Genomic DNA, 17,106 nt, shown 5'->3' with positions numbered 1-17,106 from the left:
GCCATGTTATTGTGACGTAGGCCTGTGTCATTCTGGGAAGAGAAGACCATGTTTTATTAGACTATATGTTGGTCCCATAGTAGTTATGACCTATGTATATCGTCAGGTGACAACCAAAAAGTCACTACAATTTAAATCCATAGTGAACCAATGTTGTACAAAAACAAGGTTGATATTATTTTAATTATTTTCTTGCAATTAGTGAGCTTTGGTTGTCAATGTCACCTGCCGTTATTCACCTCGCAAAACATGTCTACGGTACAAAACACCCTGCATATTCTGTGAACTAGGTTCATGAAGCTACGCAGCACTGCTCATAATATCACCATAATCCAGCACGGGTCGGAATCGTTAAGGTCTCGTGTGAATGCGCTAACTCATGCCGTGGGACACTTATTCCCGCTAACGGTGGTTTAATGGAATCATAAACTGCCTTTGATAGGGATTGAGTCTAGTGATGTGATAATTGTTATATCGGCCATAAATATCTTTTTTTAGGGTAAAAACGGAACCCTATTACTAAGACTCCGCTATCCGTCCGTCTGTCTGTCAACAGGCTGTAACTCAAGAACCGTGATAGCTAGACAGTTGAAATTTTCACAGGTGATGTATTTCTGTTGCCGATATAACAACAAATACTAAAAACTAAATAAAATAAATATTTAAGTGGGGCTCCCATACAACAAACGTGATTTTTTGCCGTTTTTTGCGTAATGGCGACTCGCACTTGACCGGATTTTTTTGTAAAGTCTGCCTGCCGGCGTATTATGGATGGCTTTATCCATCTTTATCCACGTAATAAAATAACTGTCACTCTTTAACACCGTAGGATAAAAAGTGACGGACACCGTTTTATCACGCTGTCACGTAGACAAGAACGACCATCATATCCCTTATTACAATTTTATGCCCAAGATAACAATCGTAAACAACGCCAACGTAGGTAGAGTTAGACCAAGAAAAGTCTGCAGCAACTTTGATGGCACACGCAGTGCAAGTGTTATTTTAAAAGTCAAACTTCTATGAAATTATGACGTATAAATGACACTTGCACTGCGTATGGTATCAAAATCGCTGCAGACTTTTCTGGGTCTAACTCTATGGTCAAACTGCATTCAATAGCAATGGAAACGATTCATTTTTGATCAGAATTTCCCTATAAAGCGACCCGTTTTCATTGCTTAAGTGTAATAAAAGTAAAAACACAGCAATATTCTCGCGAAAGCACATCATTAGCAATACCGTACGAGACCGCACCTTACTGAGACCTTTTGCAATTATTCGTGTGAATCGAGTTTAAAGGAATTCCTCGATTTAAATGGATCCCTTGAATCGGTTTAATTCATACAAATCTTGTCAATTCGACGTTTATGTTAATTGGAAAGTGCTTCAATGCAGTAAACTTAGTCGGAGGTCTCTTTCACTTAAAACCTAATCTTGTAAGTTATTAGGGTTTGTCTCTTAGGTCGTACATTTGGATAAATTTTGACTTAAGGTTGACTCACGCTAGGCCGGGCCGTGCCCGGGCCGAGTCGTCCGACATGTCATTTCCTATGACGGCTGATCGGTGATCACGTGGTGCTTTCCATAGAAAACGAAGTTCCAGAAGCTCCGGCCCGGCCACGGCCCGGTCTAACGTGAGTCATCCAGGTCATCCTTTTAACCTCTAAACTTGCTAAAACAAATGCAGTTTTGATTTGTCAAAATTAAAATTCACAATCAAATGGAATGGGGAGACCTTTTTATAGGTATTTGGACGACTACAGGATAATATTTAACTTTATGTTATAATTACTAAATAATTTAAGATGACCAACATTAAATATTATGGCGACGCCAGCCAACATCCCATAGAGAACTGTCGAAATTTTCATACAGCAATTTTTACGAACAAAATGTTTATGAATGACGATGACAGACGGTTTAGTACACTCAGCATTATTAGTAGCGGATGAAACAAAGCGCCAAAAGTATCTGCTACTCTCTAATACTTTTACAAATTAAGATAAATCTCTACAGTTCCAGTGCAAAATTGTTCGCTACAGTCTTATTGTTCTACATATAGAGACATTTCTCTTTATGTTTAGCTATCAGACAATGTTAGATAGTTTTGACGCATAGTCTGATCCGCTACTTTTGATGTTGACTGTAGGTACCACGAGCCCGTCCACACCGGCAATCAAATCTTTGTATCTATGAATGTCTAGAATTTCCTGATTTCTAATGGCCTAGGATGTTAGCTTCAATCTAGTTAATGAATAAGCCCTGATCTGACTGAATCTGCCCTTTGATCTACAGTCGCAAGCATGTTAGTTCTGAAACAGGTCTAACATGATACCATGGAGCGTTGAAATACGTGGCTGTAGAGCATTTCTTTTTATACTCTGTATCTTTAGGCATTTAAATAAAAGTAAACAAACAATTTGTACATTTTCGGGTAGTTATAAGTGTTATAACATTTATTGGTTAACCGACCAATTACAAAACCGCCTGGATGAGTCACTGAACGACCAGGGGCGTATTTTGAAATTTGGCGCCCCGGGCCAGTACGTTTTGCCGCCCCAGAAGTCAAGGAAGAAAAACAAAATGCAATCCGCCAAGGGCGGCATATGCCGCCCCTGGGGGTTGGCGCCCCGGGCCATGGCCCGGATGGCCCTAGGGTAAATACGTCCCTGTGAACGACCTGACTTTAACCTACATTATTTGATCATGTAATGTTTTCTTCTACCCTCAACTGGCTTAAGGAGCCAATTGAGGGTACTTTAAGATACAGAGTATAGGTCAACTTGATTCGTTTTAATAAATTACTATAGTTCGTTTTTTTAGCATTAGAAAAAAGGTAAACAATCATGATGTGTCTTTTAATTGAAAAACACGTTTTAAAAATATGTCACGGCAAATATGTAACAATTATGAATCTAATACGATCATTTATATTCTCCTGGTTTCATAAGTAATAGTTACTGATTTTTAAAAAGCGTTTTCAATTAAAAGACATGTCAAGATCGCTTACCTTCTTCCTAATGCTAAAAAAAACGAACTATAGCTCTATCACTGAAGTGTGAGAGTTTTTTTTTGTGTAAAACTGTAAAGTATAAAATTTAGTTGCGCGGTGATTCTGAGGTAGAAGTTTGCTTAGAACGAAACTAAGTCTGTAAAGTATTTAAAAGTTAATAAAATAAATACTTTATAATTGAATATTCAAGGTTCCGTCACACAAGCGCGTTTTCAGAGCGGGGAGTGAGCGTTTTATATGTAAAAGCGGCGCGCCCCGCTCACGCCCCGCCCGGAAAACGCGCCTGCGTGACGAAGCCTTTAAACACCGGCAGCATAGGCTTGGTTAGGAAGCTGGCTAGAAACAGACACCTATTGCGCCCGAACTATAGTATAAGTAGCTACTATAATATAACACCAACACTCTTTAACTGTCCATCAATGGACCTTATGCCTTTTGTAATAAGGTTTACGAACTGTCAGTTAACAGTGTGGACGATGGCACCTACAATTAAACAAAACGGCCTAACGTACTATTACTGAAATAGAAATAACAAGAGTAACAAGGCCCAAAACCCCATAACCCTTACTCCTGTTCATTTACAGTTAGGTTCAGTGCAGGAAAGATACTTGAAAATGTCCACTTTGCCGCACGACCCTGTAGGTTCAATTCCCATACTAAACCACAGCACAAAAAGTTCAGCAAAGCCAGTATAAAATGTTCTCTATTCACACATAGTTTTCATGAAACTAGAGGTCATATAATAATAGTAAGTCGAAGAACTTCGACTAACTAGCAATAAATATAGTACTGGTCATTTGGAGGTGCCAATTCCGTCTTAGAGTCACGACGACAATAGAATACGTTTGGTTTGGTTTTAGCACTCAAGGGCCGTTATAAACTAGTCTTATTGTAACTTATGGCGGTCTTTATGATCAAGCCCTTTAGCTTTAGCACATTTCAACAGGCGACTAAATATTTATATGTCTCGTATCCATACGTAACAAAAATAATTGACTTCATAAACAACTTCAAGTGCATGTCACTTCACTATACAGTCTTGATCAGCAGTCCTACCAAAAGAAATGTTGTTTTACTTGCTTTACGAGAGAAAATGCACGAATTAACTAAATAAAAAAATACACAAAACACTATAGCTGTGCCAGACACTGACTTGATGACAATTAGTGGACCAACTTTCAAACAAAATAATAGTTTTACCAAATGTTTAAGCGTCTTCGAGTAATCGGAAAATAAACATGAAATATATCCAGACGAATTGATAATCTGCCTGTTTTGAAATTGTTTAAAAATCGTCAAAAGTAATAATAAAGATGGACAATATAGTGCTAGCCCGGTCTTCGGCGTCGAAACCCACACCTCACCTCACTCCGAGATGGTATCTCGTGTTGATGGATCGGAGCCACTCGGGACATCCCTATTCAAGTATCCAGTACCGTCGACGACACATTTAACCTAGACCTTACTGCTACAACATAAGGTCCACGAAAGATCAATTAAGTTGCTTTTATGAGCCCACTCACGATAAATGGGACATTTATTTTTGATGCCTATCTCCTAGAACGTTGATGGACCTGTGGATTGGGCTGGAAATAGATTTTAGGAGTAATAAATTGCTTTAGTGGTAAAGCCGAGTATATTTACGTGTAGTGATGTGGAGTTTCGGGAAAATTTCTCTGACGATAATATTTTATTAGATTTTTTCTTAATAAGGTTAATGTTATGTTATATGAATTTGCTTTGAAATGTTATCACTTTGTGTAGGAATTTTCTTACATACGTAGTGGGCCATCAGCCACTGTTGATTACATTGGAATGTATAAATTAAAGGTGCTCCTAATAAACACACTTGTGCCTGCAGTGGGATGCCAGGCCCCAATTTCACCACGGTGACAGGTGCGACAATTGTAAAACATCACTGTTGCTGACGTCACAGGCATCCATGGGCTACGGTTACCGCTTACCATCGGGCGGGCCGTATTCCTGTTTGCCACCATCATTGTATTATTAAAAAGAACTTTCTTATATCGGAAAAAAACAAATATTTCTCTTGCTAAGTTTATGACAATTGTCACAAGAAACACGACAATTGTCACGAAATTCCGACATATAACTCATTTCCTGCCAAGATTCACCGACAATTCTACAAATATGTCGACTAGAAAAATAATTCTTGTTTCACAACATAATTGTAATACATACAATTGTAGCAAAATGCCTGTCATGTTTGTAAGTATTTCTATAGAAAATATTTTATAAAATTGTAATATGTCACCTGTCGCTTGACAATTGTCGCTCGACATATGTCACTGACAATTGTAGCCGTGGTGAAATTGGAGCCAGGTAGTAAATAGGTTAAGGTGGTAGTTTTAGTAAATACGCTACTATCCAACTAAAATAGTTAGTAGTACCCAAAAAACTGATTTTAAAATAACAAACAATAACACGAACAAAATAGTTGCTATTCTATCCAAAGTTCCATTTTTGGGTAACATTGCCGGGAAAAAAAGAAAATATTCCCGGGGATTATTCTGTGGGAATATTTATGTATCTCATCCTCATCAGCTCATCACTGGTTGTGCAAGTCTTGCTATAGTAAAGCGACTCTTTTATGGCGCGCTCCATACTTATTGTACCTTTGCATGTCAGAAATATGTTCATTGTAGGTATTTATTTACATTTTTATGGAAATAGCTTTACGTCCGGCTGTTTGTGTTCATATTAGGTTGTCCGGCCGTTCATAAGTGTTTAGAATGAGATATTTTCGAAATAACCTTTTCGTTGCCTCGTTGAATTTTAGAGATATTTTACCAGTAGGTACTCTCATGCTCTTGCAGGAAAAATATATACCTACATGTATACAGATGGCGCTGCAATCATTTAAAAAATAACGTGACCGTAGAGTACAGACATCACTTTTGGTTCCAATCGGTTCCAGGGGGGCGATTTTTGAAACTCGATTGCTCGATTTCGTCACTCTATAATCGGTGGAAAACGGCGAAATGGTCATTTTTGAAATACTAGCGATAGAAATTTGGAATCTATTGGTATTGACCAGTCGTTTTCAATTCTAGTTACTACTACTGAATGCCTAGTAGTGGAGATATTATTGAACTAAATACACGAAATCGAGCTGTCGAAATTAAAAAATCGGGCCCCAGTATAATCTGGTTTTTAACCTCATTAGGCACTTTTTTAAGTACCACTTTCTCTAAATGCCCCAAAATTCAAGTCGGCAAGCTTCATGTTTGGCAGTAATTAATAAAAGGAACCACAAAATCCCCGGTAAAATTCCACTATCCCGATATTTAAACGTAAGTTAGAGTTGAGATAAGGACCCCGAAATCGGCGTGATCGATCTGAGAGGTGTAAAGTGTGATGTCAAATTACACGGACCCAGTGATTCATTAGTGTGCCCACAAATTAAAATATTTACCGTAGTCCAGTCAACGAGAATGCTAGTCCAGCTTAAAAATATCCACATCCCTACTAATATTAAATTTGACGACCGGTCTGGCCTAGTATCCTGCCTATGAAGCCGATGGTCCCGGGTTCGAATCCCAGTAAGGACATTTATTTGTGTCATGATGACACAGATATTTGTTCCCGAGTCATGATTGTTTTCTATGTAATTAAGTATTTATATATTATATATATCGTTGTCTAAGTACCCACATCACAAGCCTTCATGAGCTTACCGTGGGGCTTAGTCAATTCGTGTAAAAATGTCCTAAAATATTTATTTATTTATAACAATGCTTAGAAATAAAGGAAAAGTGATTGTCTCGAGAGAATCTCTGCTACTAATATTATAAATGCAAAAGTAATCATCATCATATTTCCACGCAGAAGTAGTCGCGGGCAGAAACTAATTGTATATAGGATAACCTATATACAATTAGTATATGCATAAGCATACTACCCTCATGCGTGTAAAATGAAACATTCAAACGTGACTAATATAATTCAGGTAGGTATACAGGGTTGCCAAAAAATAAGTGCATTCCAGTTGCCAGGGAGGTTTTGGGATTATACTGAGCAACTTTTACTATGGGACCAACCCCGAAATCGCGAAAAAGAATTTGGCTGTATTATTACATTTTGGCTGGTCCATTTTCTATGGGAGGATATAATAAAGATAAATTATTTATTCGCGATTTCGGGGTTGGTCCCATAATAAAAGTTGCTCAGTATAATCCCAAAACCTCCCTGGCAACGGAAATGCAGTTATGTGTTGGCCAACCTGTATAGTAATGACACGTTTTAGTTAAAGTTTTAGTGAATTTTTCGTTGATAAATCTGAACTAAAACTAATTGATCAACCGATCATGTTTAAAAAAGATTTCTATCTTGATTTTTTTATGTTTTTGGACAGTAGCCTATTTTTTCTACTTCTCTTCCATTCCAGTTTAGGGTATAATTCAGGTTGACTTACTACCTACTTGTGAACAAATACTGGATAACACCTTTTTTTATAACACGAACTTAGCAATATAGGTCAAATACTTCGTTGACCGGAGTACAGCCAGGGCACAAATTAAAATATTTATCTCGGATTATTTTAATCGCTTTCACACGAGTTATTCCCCGGACCGGATCGGATGATGCACACCCATGTTTGTTCAGCTTTATAGCCAGTTATTATCAATATTTTACTGTACGCTTTTTATACGGCACGGAATAATATCTTGATTAGACTATTCTTAATAAAGAATGTCATTGGACTGGTTAAAGCGAGTACTGAATGCTTGATTAGTTCAGCGAGCCTTAACTGGACTAATAACTTAATCTGAGATTAGACGTTAATGTTTATGGACTCTCATAGATGGTCGTATTATGGTGAAGTAAGTTCAGGGGGCCTACCGCGAACCACGTTCGACGTGTTACCGTGTCACACTTACCTACGAATGTACAAGTGTGACAGAGAGGCAACAAGAAGAACGTGTCGCTGTAGGCCCTCAGAGGGCCTACCGCGAACCACGTTCGACGTGTTGCCTCTCCGTCGCACTTGTAAATTAGTACGTAAGTGTGACAGGGAGCCAACACGTCGAACGTGGTTCGCGTGGGCCCTCTGGTACTTCTCCGAACGCAGCTCGCTGAGCGGACGCCGTGCGTGCCCGGGATCAACATTTTTAGGGTTCCGTACCCAAAAGGTAAAACGGGACCCTATTACTAAGACTTCGCTGTCCGTCCGTCCGTCCGTCTGTCTGTCACCAGTCCGTATCTCACGAACCGTGATAGCTAGACAGTTGAAATTTTCACAGATGATGTATTTCTGTTGCCGCTATAACAACAAATACTAAAAACAGAATAAAATAAAGATTTAAATGGGGCTCCCATACAACAAACGTGATTTTTGACCAAAGTTAAGCAACGTCGGGCGTGGTCAGTACTTGGATGGGTGACCTTTTTTTTTTTGCATTTATTTCCGTTTTTTTTCATTATGGTGCGGAACCCTTCGTGCGCGAGTCCGACTCGCACTTGCCCGGTTTTTTTTATTTATAAACCAATTTTCATGTAGCTATCGTGCGATAAACGTATAGTTAGGTACAATTTTTTTACTATGCATTTTAGACCTATGTTCGCGATTTTATTCTATTGAACGAGATTTGGAATCCACCCATACAAATCTTGTTTCCGTGTGATTCGTGTGAAAGATAATTAGACATGTTTTCGAGATTTATATCTATCAAGCCAAGCCAACATTAACCTTTTAAGGTTTTGGTTGGAGACTACCCATGCGAATATAGTCTAGATTAAAACGTGTGTTCGATATAAAAACTCCTGTATGTAGATCGATAGCTACCGATGAGATTAACTTGCGCTAGTGACAGGCACTGTCAGCACACCGAGCTCACACGATAATTTCAGGCACTAAAACCATTGTAACTTTTTTACTAGGTATTGTATTTAAATGTGTCATTATTCTATTTTACCGGCAATTATTTGGCTTTCATCTCTCCAATAGAGTGCATATTTATATTGCCCCATTATAACTTTACTGACTTTTATCTAAAGAACTGTTTTAATAAATATAATTATAGTCATTAAACTCAAGGAAGAATATCTGCTTTTGTTCTGATCACGGTCTTGAGATTTTTATGACTATAGTTAGGATATTTTACGGTATAAATTTAGCTATAGTAATATTTTGAATAGTGCAAACCCAAGAAAGAATAAAAACCAGGCACAATTATTAAACACCATAAAGGATGACTCACGCTAGACCGGGCCGTGCCTGGGCCGAGGCGTCCGACTCATTTTTTATGACGGCTGATCAGTGAACACGTGGTGTTTTCCATAGAAAACGAAGCGCCGGAAGCTCCGAAGGCCCGGTCTAGCAGTTTAATGGTTGTCAATGTTGCCCCTCAGATTAGCTGAGCCAATAGGCCTGATGACAAATTTTGAAAACCCTTTTAATATCGTCGGTACACTTGTATTAGTTCTGAAAAACACTATATTTCAGTTATACTCATAAGATTTAACATAGATAATTGCATTTTATTATAGCTAGTTTAAACTTCGCGCGAAAACGCCTCGCATGCCATTTGTGACGTCATCATTTAGTTGGTGGTAGGGTGGTAGATATTGTTTACATACTTACAGTTACGAATTTCCCTTGAATCCGAATGATATTGTTAATTCAGCACCATATATTACGATTAGGGATGATAAATACATTACAAAAATTTATCACAATAACTCATTTTACACAAAAACTCTCACACGGTTGCAGTTTAAGATGAATTATTTAGATACATGTAAATTTTGAGTGAAAATCACCGAACGCCGGTTTTACTTTTTAATTTTTCATTTTTTCTAGTTACGACAGCCAACATGGCAATGATAGTTCCATTCAGCCAAATAATTAAAAATGTTTGTTGTTGAAATATCGTATTATTTAGCATTTTATTTAAGTAATAACAAATAGATATCTACTTTATATCGTGTAATAATATTTTTTGGACGTAATAAATGTTTAGTGGCGAAATAACATTTTTTTTGCACCTTTCGAACTCTTTGGTGCCCACGTATATATTTCGGTCAATGAGGTTGTCTATGTTGCTCTAAGAAATATGTTATGGATTGATGACGTCACTGTTTGGAACGTTTCTGATTGGCGTTTCAGTAAAAATGGCCGATTGGAGAATTTTGCACTTTTATTTTATTGAATATATTAATAATCCTTCAGTTTATACTGAGATTGGGCCAATTTTTAGAATCATATTAACATATATGTTTCGTTGAAACCATTATTTCCATGATTCTTTGTTACTTGCAACAGGCCTATTATATGTAACTACAAGAGAAAAGCTTAGATTCATAAAACCACCCAACTATAGTCCAACATCTTCGTTTAGGTGTAACTAATATTTAAATGACGCAGTTTTGAGTAAAAACATGTTCATTAAATGCAAGAAAAACCTCAGAAAAAAAAGATGATTGTTATTAGAGGTACGTACGGTAGAACGGGGTGACTTTCAAATGCAGGGGCGACTTTAAAATTCTAGTTTTAAAGCCATAATATATATTTATGCGAGGTTTTTTTACAGTAGGTGAATATGAATATATAGTAATATAACTAGTTACAGGAACATTTTCAGTAAATAATGAATAATAGTAATTCTATGGCCGTTTAAATCTATCAAAGTAACCCCAAATTTTCCAAAGTCACCCCAGTCTACGGTATTGAACTTTTGGATCATACTCATACAAACATCATACAAACAGCAACCGTCGTAACTGTACAGTCAGCTGCAGAGAAAAGGTACCACCCCTGCATACAAACTTCTATGTAGTGGTGGTACCTTTTCTCTGCAGCTGACTGTACATCGGTGGACCTTATTAAAAAAGGCATAAGGTCCACCGATGTACAGTTAACAATGTGGGCGATGGTACTATTGGACTATAGTTGGGTGTTTTTACGGAACTAAATTAAAAAAGTAACTTGTAACAACATATTTAATTTACAAGTGTAACATGTGTAGCATACAACATAATGACAAGGCCATTTGTTCTAAATAATTCTTCCAGCACACTTTCTGGAGGGTCCCATGTCCTCATTATTCTTCCTGTTACTGAATATTAATAATTACATACATCTCTCCGCAGGGGTTCCGTGTTCAGCGCCCTGTCCTCCGCCCACTGGGCCCTCAGCCAACTTGACGCCGCCATCAACTATATGCAGCAGGACTTAGCAGTGGCCAAATCACTGGGCGACACGGCGGGGGAATGTAGAGCGCATGGGAATCTTGGCGCCGCTTACTTCAGCCAAGGCTCTTATAAAGATGCGTTGACGGCGCATCGGTATCAGCTGGTGCTGGCTATGAAATGCAAGGTTAGTGAAAATAATTTATAAGCTTAGTCAAATTGACGCCGCAATCAACTACATACTTATATGCAGCAGGGCTTAGCAGTTGCGAAATCTCTGGGTGACACGGAGTTACCTACACTAAGACACGGCAAAGTATTGTTTAATGTTGGCGCTGCAAACATTCAGCAATGGTTTTTATATGCGCTGACGGCGCTTTAGTATCAGGGTGCCTAGCCAAGGTGACAATCGCTTGCGCTACGACAACGAAACGCTTTGTGTCTCTCTATCACTCTTCCATAACAGTCACAGTTGCGTTTCGTAAACGATTGGCATGTTGGCTACGCATCCAGGTCGTTTTAGTGTTAAAATCATAGTCTAATAAAACATGGTCTTCCATTCCCAGAGTGACACGGGCCTACGTCACAACAACATGGCCGCTATATATAGCGCTATCGCATATTATCATATAGCGCTGTCGCATGATGACGTAGGCCCGTGTCAGTTAGGTGACCTAGAAAAGACGGGAATGGAGTACCAGGCGGAGTATATTATTATACCATGGTTAAAATAAGTTTAGTCAATAGGTGCCCTTTGATATAAAATTACACATCAATTAATCAGAATATTTTTTTGCCATTGTTCAACGGCCATGAACATGAAGCTGTTTACTCGTAATAGTAATACCGAATGAATACCGACCACTAATTAGTATCCCTTAGTACCGACATAGTATTAAATTCACATGAAAACGGCTAGCATTTCGATACTTATCACGTTACAGCACACAATTATCCGTTTTCACTAACTCCGGCCATCTGTTTAGCATGCTGCTATTAGCGGTATAATGACGACTATAATCGCTACTTTGCATCCTAGTACTACCGACCGATTACTTATAAAGACTACCAATAGTATGGATATTGTATATTTATTGACGTCGACTAATTGACTTTCTTGCGGATGGCGCGCGCAGATTAGCAACGTTGCAAGACTATCAAATCCGGAAATTTCAAGAAAAATACTTACGAGGGTATATCTTATTTTTTCTACCGTTTCGCGACACATATTTTGTTATCCTAAATTCGTACAGTCAGCAGCAAAAGTTGCTAAGCGGGCCAGGTGTTCAAAATGATATTGACGCGACTTTATTGTTAAGAGAATAAGAGCGTGTCAAGGTAATTTTGAACACCTCGCCCGCTTAGCAACTTCTGCTGCTGACTGTACTACCCGAATCTCTGCTTAACACTCTAACATTATTTAGTCCTCAAATAGATGGTGTTAGGCTAAATTAACCTTAAGAGAATAATATTTATAACAATAAACAATTAGGTACAACAACCATATGGAATCGCATCTTATCCCCACTTCGTTCGCTACCTCAAGGCTTTTGATCAGTGTGTTGAGTAGAGAGACAAAATATGTCGAATTAAGACTTCACTGAATGTGCCGCCACGCCATCTACAACGATAATAAACACAACAGCTTTGACTGGGTAATAACTGGATAAGTAGTCTTTATTATTTACTTGTCTTTCTAGTACGTAGGAAGCTTAAGCAACTGTTAACTGAAGCACTAACTTTCTAAATATCTTACCTTCCATTCACTGCCACTGGAAAATCAACCCTGTTTCTTTTTCAAATACGGTTCACATCTGAAACAGCCACTACAGAAAGATATGAGGTAAAGAAGGCGCGCTTCGATTTACGTCCTATGTCAAAACACGGGAGATCTTAATGGTTTAACCACGCATGATAAATCGACGGCAGGATAATATAACTCTATGAGGAAATTATAAAGCTCATTTTAAATTAAAATTACACGTTATTAGAGGCATAAAATCATGTTTGTTTTAGTTTCTTAATGCGAAATAGAATATATCTTACTACCAAGTACGAGTACCTATTTCGCGAAAAAAATCATAGGATTTTTAATACTGTGAATCAGGATATATTAGATTTTTACCATCAATTAGCCAGTACCTTTTTTATTTACATTATTAGCGGCTATTAAACACGATTGTTTATTGAGACACCACATCAGATTATTTTTCAGAGAAGCGACATGTTTCATACATTAAGAGAGAAAACAAAAGTAAGTAGGTAAATGAAGTGTAAAGAATGACAACTGAAAAAGTAAATACGTACTGTTAATTAGTACCATATAAGTATAAGTACCTATCAACAGTTGACGTCAAAGACATGTTCACATTTTTCGCTATATTGCAAAGGTCCAAAAATACATGTCTTTGACGTCTACTGTACCTATATGTAAAACCATTAAACGTATTTGCTTCCATGAGCTCTATTCTACAACACTGTAGAAAGTCTATAGCTTAAGAGGTTATCATTATCGCTAATTATTCTCAATTCTCAACCACAGAGCGCTTAACAATATAATGCAACATATAACTATTATATGACCACTATAGACCGACCGCTTAAATGAGTCCTCGCCTGCGCGGTACGGGGGCGAGGACTCATTTAAGCGGTCGGTCTATAGCAATCAATACGCGATGGACGCACGCATTGCAGTTCTCTTACAAATACTAATAAAACCTAGTTTTATCAGATTAACCTGGGCTTTTGCACTATAAAATTAGCAATATAAAGTAGAGTGCAACCTTGTTTCGTAGAGAATACCTACAAATTTTAATTAGATTATAAGGCTGCTTTTCCACGAGAGCTAATTTGTTCTAGATACGTTCATATATAAATCGGCCAAGCTGTGCTGTTAGCTGGCAAACTAACCTCTGTTATGGGTTACTTGTAGCACAGCTTACCTCTGATAGAAAATCAGTCCAAAATCGCCTCACTTATGCGTAATGACCGCGAGCCTTTACAAGCCATTTAATAGGTACTGCGTAGTCGGGTGCTCGGGTGTCCCTTAATATACGATTTTCAGAAATTGTATAAGTAACGCTTAACCCCTAAATCGATTTATTCTATCCCAAAACACTCTGAAAAAATATTTCAGGGCATTCCTGTAACTGTAACCCGTGCCGACTTTCATGCGATTTTCTGATACAATGTATGAAAATGACCAATTTTTTTTTTGTCTTTTTACTAATTTTTTTTCATATCGAACTTGTATGGCAAAAAAAAATCTCGATGCGAACACGAACCAATGAAAATTTATCAAATTAAGTACTGTCAGACCAAACTCCCTAGTAATTTGTATGGAAATTTCAGTTGCAAGTCGGCACGGGATCCTGTTACAGGAATGTCCTGAAAAAATTTTTCAGGGTGTTTTGGGGTAGTATTTTTATATTTAGGGGGTATGTGTTGTTAATTTTTTTTAAATCGATAAAATAAGTGACACCCTACTGCGTAGTCTATAAGGATTAGTCTATATGTTCTCGACAAGTTCCAATATGCTTATAACATGTCCGATCGGTTCTTATGGTAATTTAACTGGGGATATCGCGGTCCTTCTCTTGCAAGTAGCAAGTTTATATATCCTCTAGCCGCCCAGAGACCTATAAAAAGGTCTCCTGTTCCATTCTAATTTGAACTTTGTGTTGACAAATTAAAATTTCATTTAGCTTGGCAAGGTTTGACGTACATTGGGCTAGGCTAGAGGATATACTATGTTGGAACCCGGCGGTTTGCGGGCGAATAAAGTAAAACTGGATACTGATCTAAGCGATAACTTTGTTGAGACAAATAGGTCTAAACATATAAGTTCTGAGAACGATAAAACGTTGGTAGTAAGTACTAAAAACCTAGGTTATCGATGCGAGGGATAATGGAATAGAAACATTGGAATATGGAATGTAAGGAGAAAACTGTTGTATAGATGGGCCATAACTCATTAATAAGATTAAAGCTCTTGTAACATGTCTTTAGTGTTATGCTGTGATTAGAAATTTACTCATACGCGGAAAGCCATAAGATACTTTACCTAATCCATGTTCCATTTTACACTTACACTGAAAAAAAAACCTGGTACTGGTAACCAGAATCTGGTTAGCTGTACTATATTGTCTTGTTGTATATGTGACGACAGGACACTTTGTAAACATAACCAGACCATTCTTGTTAAATTAAATTTGTTAATTCTATGAAGTGTATAGTAGTGGGTATAAGACTTTTAGTAAACCCAACTAGCCGGTCTGTTAATGGTTACTAAATAATACAGTAACATATACGTTCCTGTCCTGTTGTTATAACAAGGTATTCAGTATATGTAACTGAACGATTTGTGCGGTGTACTGGTTTTATATTGTTCACGTTACCAGAACGCACTGTGCTAATGGGGCTTCTAAGCGAGCCATATGTTCACTGCAATATGTGGCCGGCAACTATTGGTGTCCTCTTACTCACATGTTAGAGAGGGACACTAATAGTTGCCGGCCACATATTGCAGTGAACATATGGCCCGTTTAGAAGTCCCTTCAGCACAGTGGGTTCTGGTTACGTGAACAATATATAACCAGTACACTGCTCTTCTAGTAAATACAGACAAGTTTTACACACTTATTTTTTTTTATTTTATTGATCAAATAAGTAACACAGCATTACAGTAAAACCAAGGCACTGTGACACTACAAAAGAAAAAAACATTTTGTCTCCACAAAGAAAACAATAGACACAAAAATGACATACAAATTAAACATTGGATTTGGGCGACGACGTAACAGCGTGGCTCCGTAGCGTCGTCTGACTCGGCGTAGGATTCGGCAGGTTGCCCCGGAACCGCCGAAACACCACACCCTTCGGCCAGAAGTCCGCGCTTGCGATGGTGTCCTGCAGAGGCCGCGGACGCGCACTACAAATGAACTGAAGTGCACATAGTGACGCGACTGTAGCTGGTGCACCCTCAGCGTGTAGCCAGTCTTCCGGCGGACGTACTCCACCACCTCGTCGGCCCCGGCGGAGTAATGCAGGCGAGACACGTAGAGCACCTTACTCGGTGTCGCAACTCGTAGGCCAGAATTAACCGGCTCCGCAGTGCCACACAGAGTTTTACGAGGCGCCCTGCGCGCCTTGCGTTTCCTTTCCACCAGTTTGAATCCCTCCTTGTCCACATCGGTGCGGGAGGACTTTTCCTTAATCGGAGCCCGCACATTTCACTGTGTCAGCAACACGCAAACGACACGCACTTATACTATACACTTGTACTAGTTTACAATAAAATTATGGACAGGATCTACGTAAATAAAACATCGACCGGCCGGAACGTAAGACGCTGGCGTAATGGCTGCCGTTCTGTGAATTGCGCAATTCCTTTCTCCACCCCCCGCCACCCGCGCATACACCGTGGTGTTGGCGCAACTGTTTGATTCGTTCAGACTACAATGCATTATAGTAACCACAACATAATAACTTGTAACGTGTACACTCGTATCTTTATTTTTACATATCAATAGTTAGTGTTACGATGCATATATTAAACGAGACAAACGTTTAATATTTACAACACTTGCATCTTTACATATACAACGAAATTGTAAGCAGTACTAAATTGCATTTAACTAGAATTAAACAGTGATGTTTAAAAAACAAGTTTTACACGATACAACATTTTTTGTTATTACTACCGGATTTTAGTAGGTATAACTATATTTTTAATTACTATACGTTCTGGTAGTATTGTAGAAAATTATTTTTTTCGGTGTACTAATTTAATTTAATTTAATGATTTATTTGCTTAAACATGGTACATTAAGTTGGTATAAGTAGGCAGTATCACATGTTTAGCCATGGGCAGCATGCAAATATTGATCTTAATTTTTTTTTCTCTTAAATTCTTAAAATTAAACTATAGTTTGTCAAAG

General features: G+C 38.1%; 1 protein-coding gene across 1 annotated transcript in view; it reads left to right on the top strand.

Annotated features, from left to right (window-relative positions):
- Window positions 1-17,106, top strand: part of LOC134800101 (tetratricopeptide repeat protein 28) — a 134,782-nt gene that overhangs the window by 72,046 nt on the left and 45,630 nt on the right. The window contains exon 7 of the mRNA XM_063772576.1: window positions 11,129-11,354. Within this exon, the coding sequence (XP_063628646.1) occupies window positions 11,129-11,354 (226 nt within the window). The remainder of the gene's footprint in view (window positions 1-11,128; window positions 11,355-17,106) is intronic.

The sequence above is a fragment of the Cydia splendana genome, chromosome 19 (genome assembly GCF_910591565.1).
Source record: "Cydia splendana chromosome 19, ilCydSple1.2, whole genome shotgun sequence".
Taxonomy (NCBI): Eukaryota; Metazoa; Arthropoda; class Insecta; order Lepidoptera; family Tortricidae; genus Cydia; species Cydia splendana.
The sequence above is the reverse complement of the archived record's forward strand: the minus strand, read 5'-3'. Positions and strand labels throughout refer to the sequence as shown.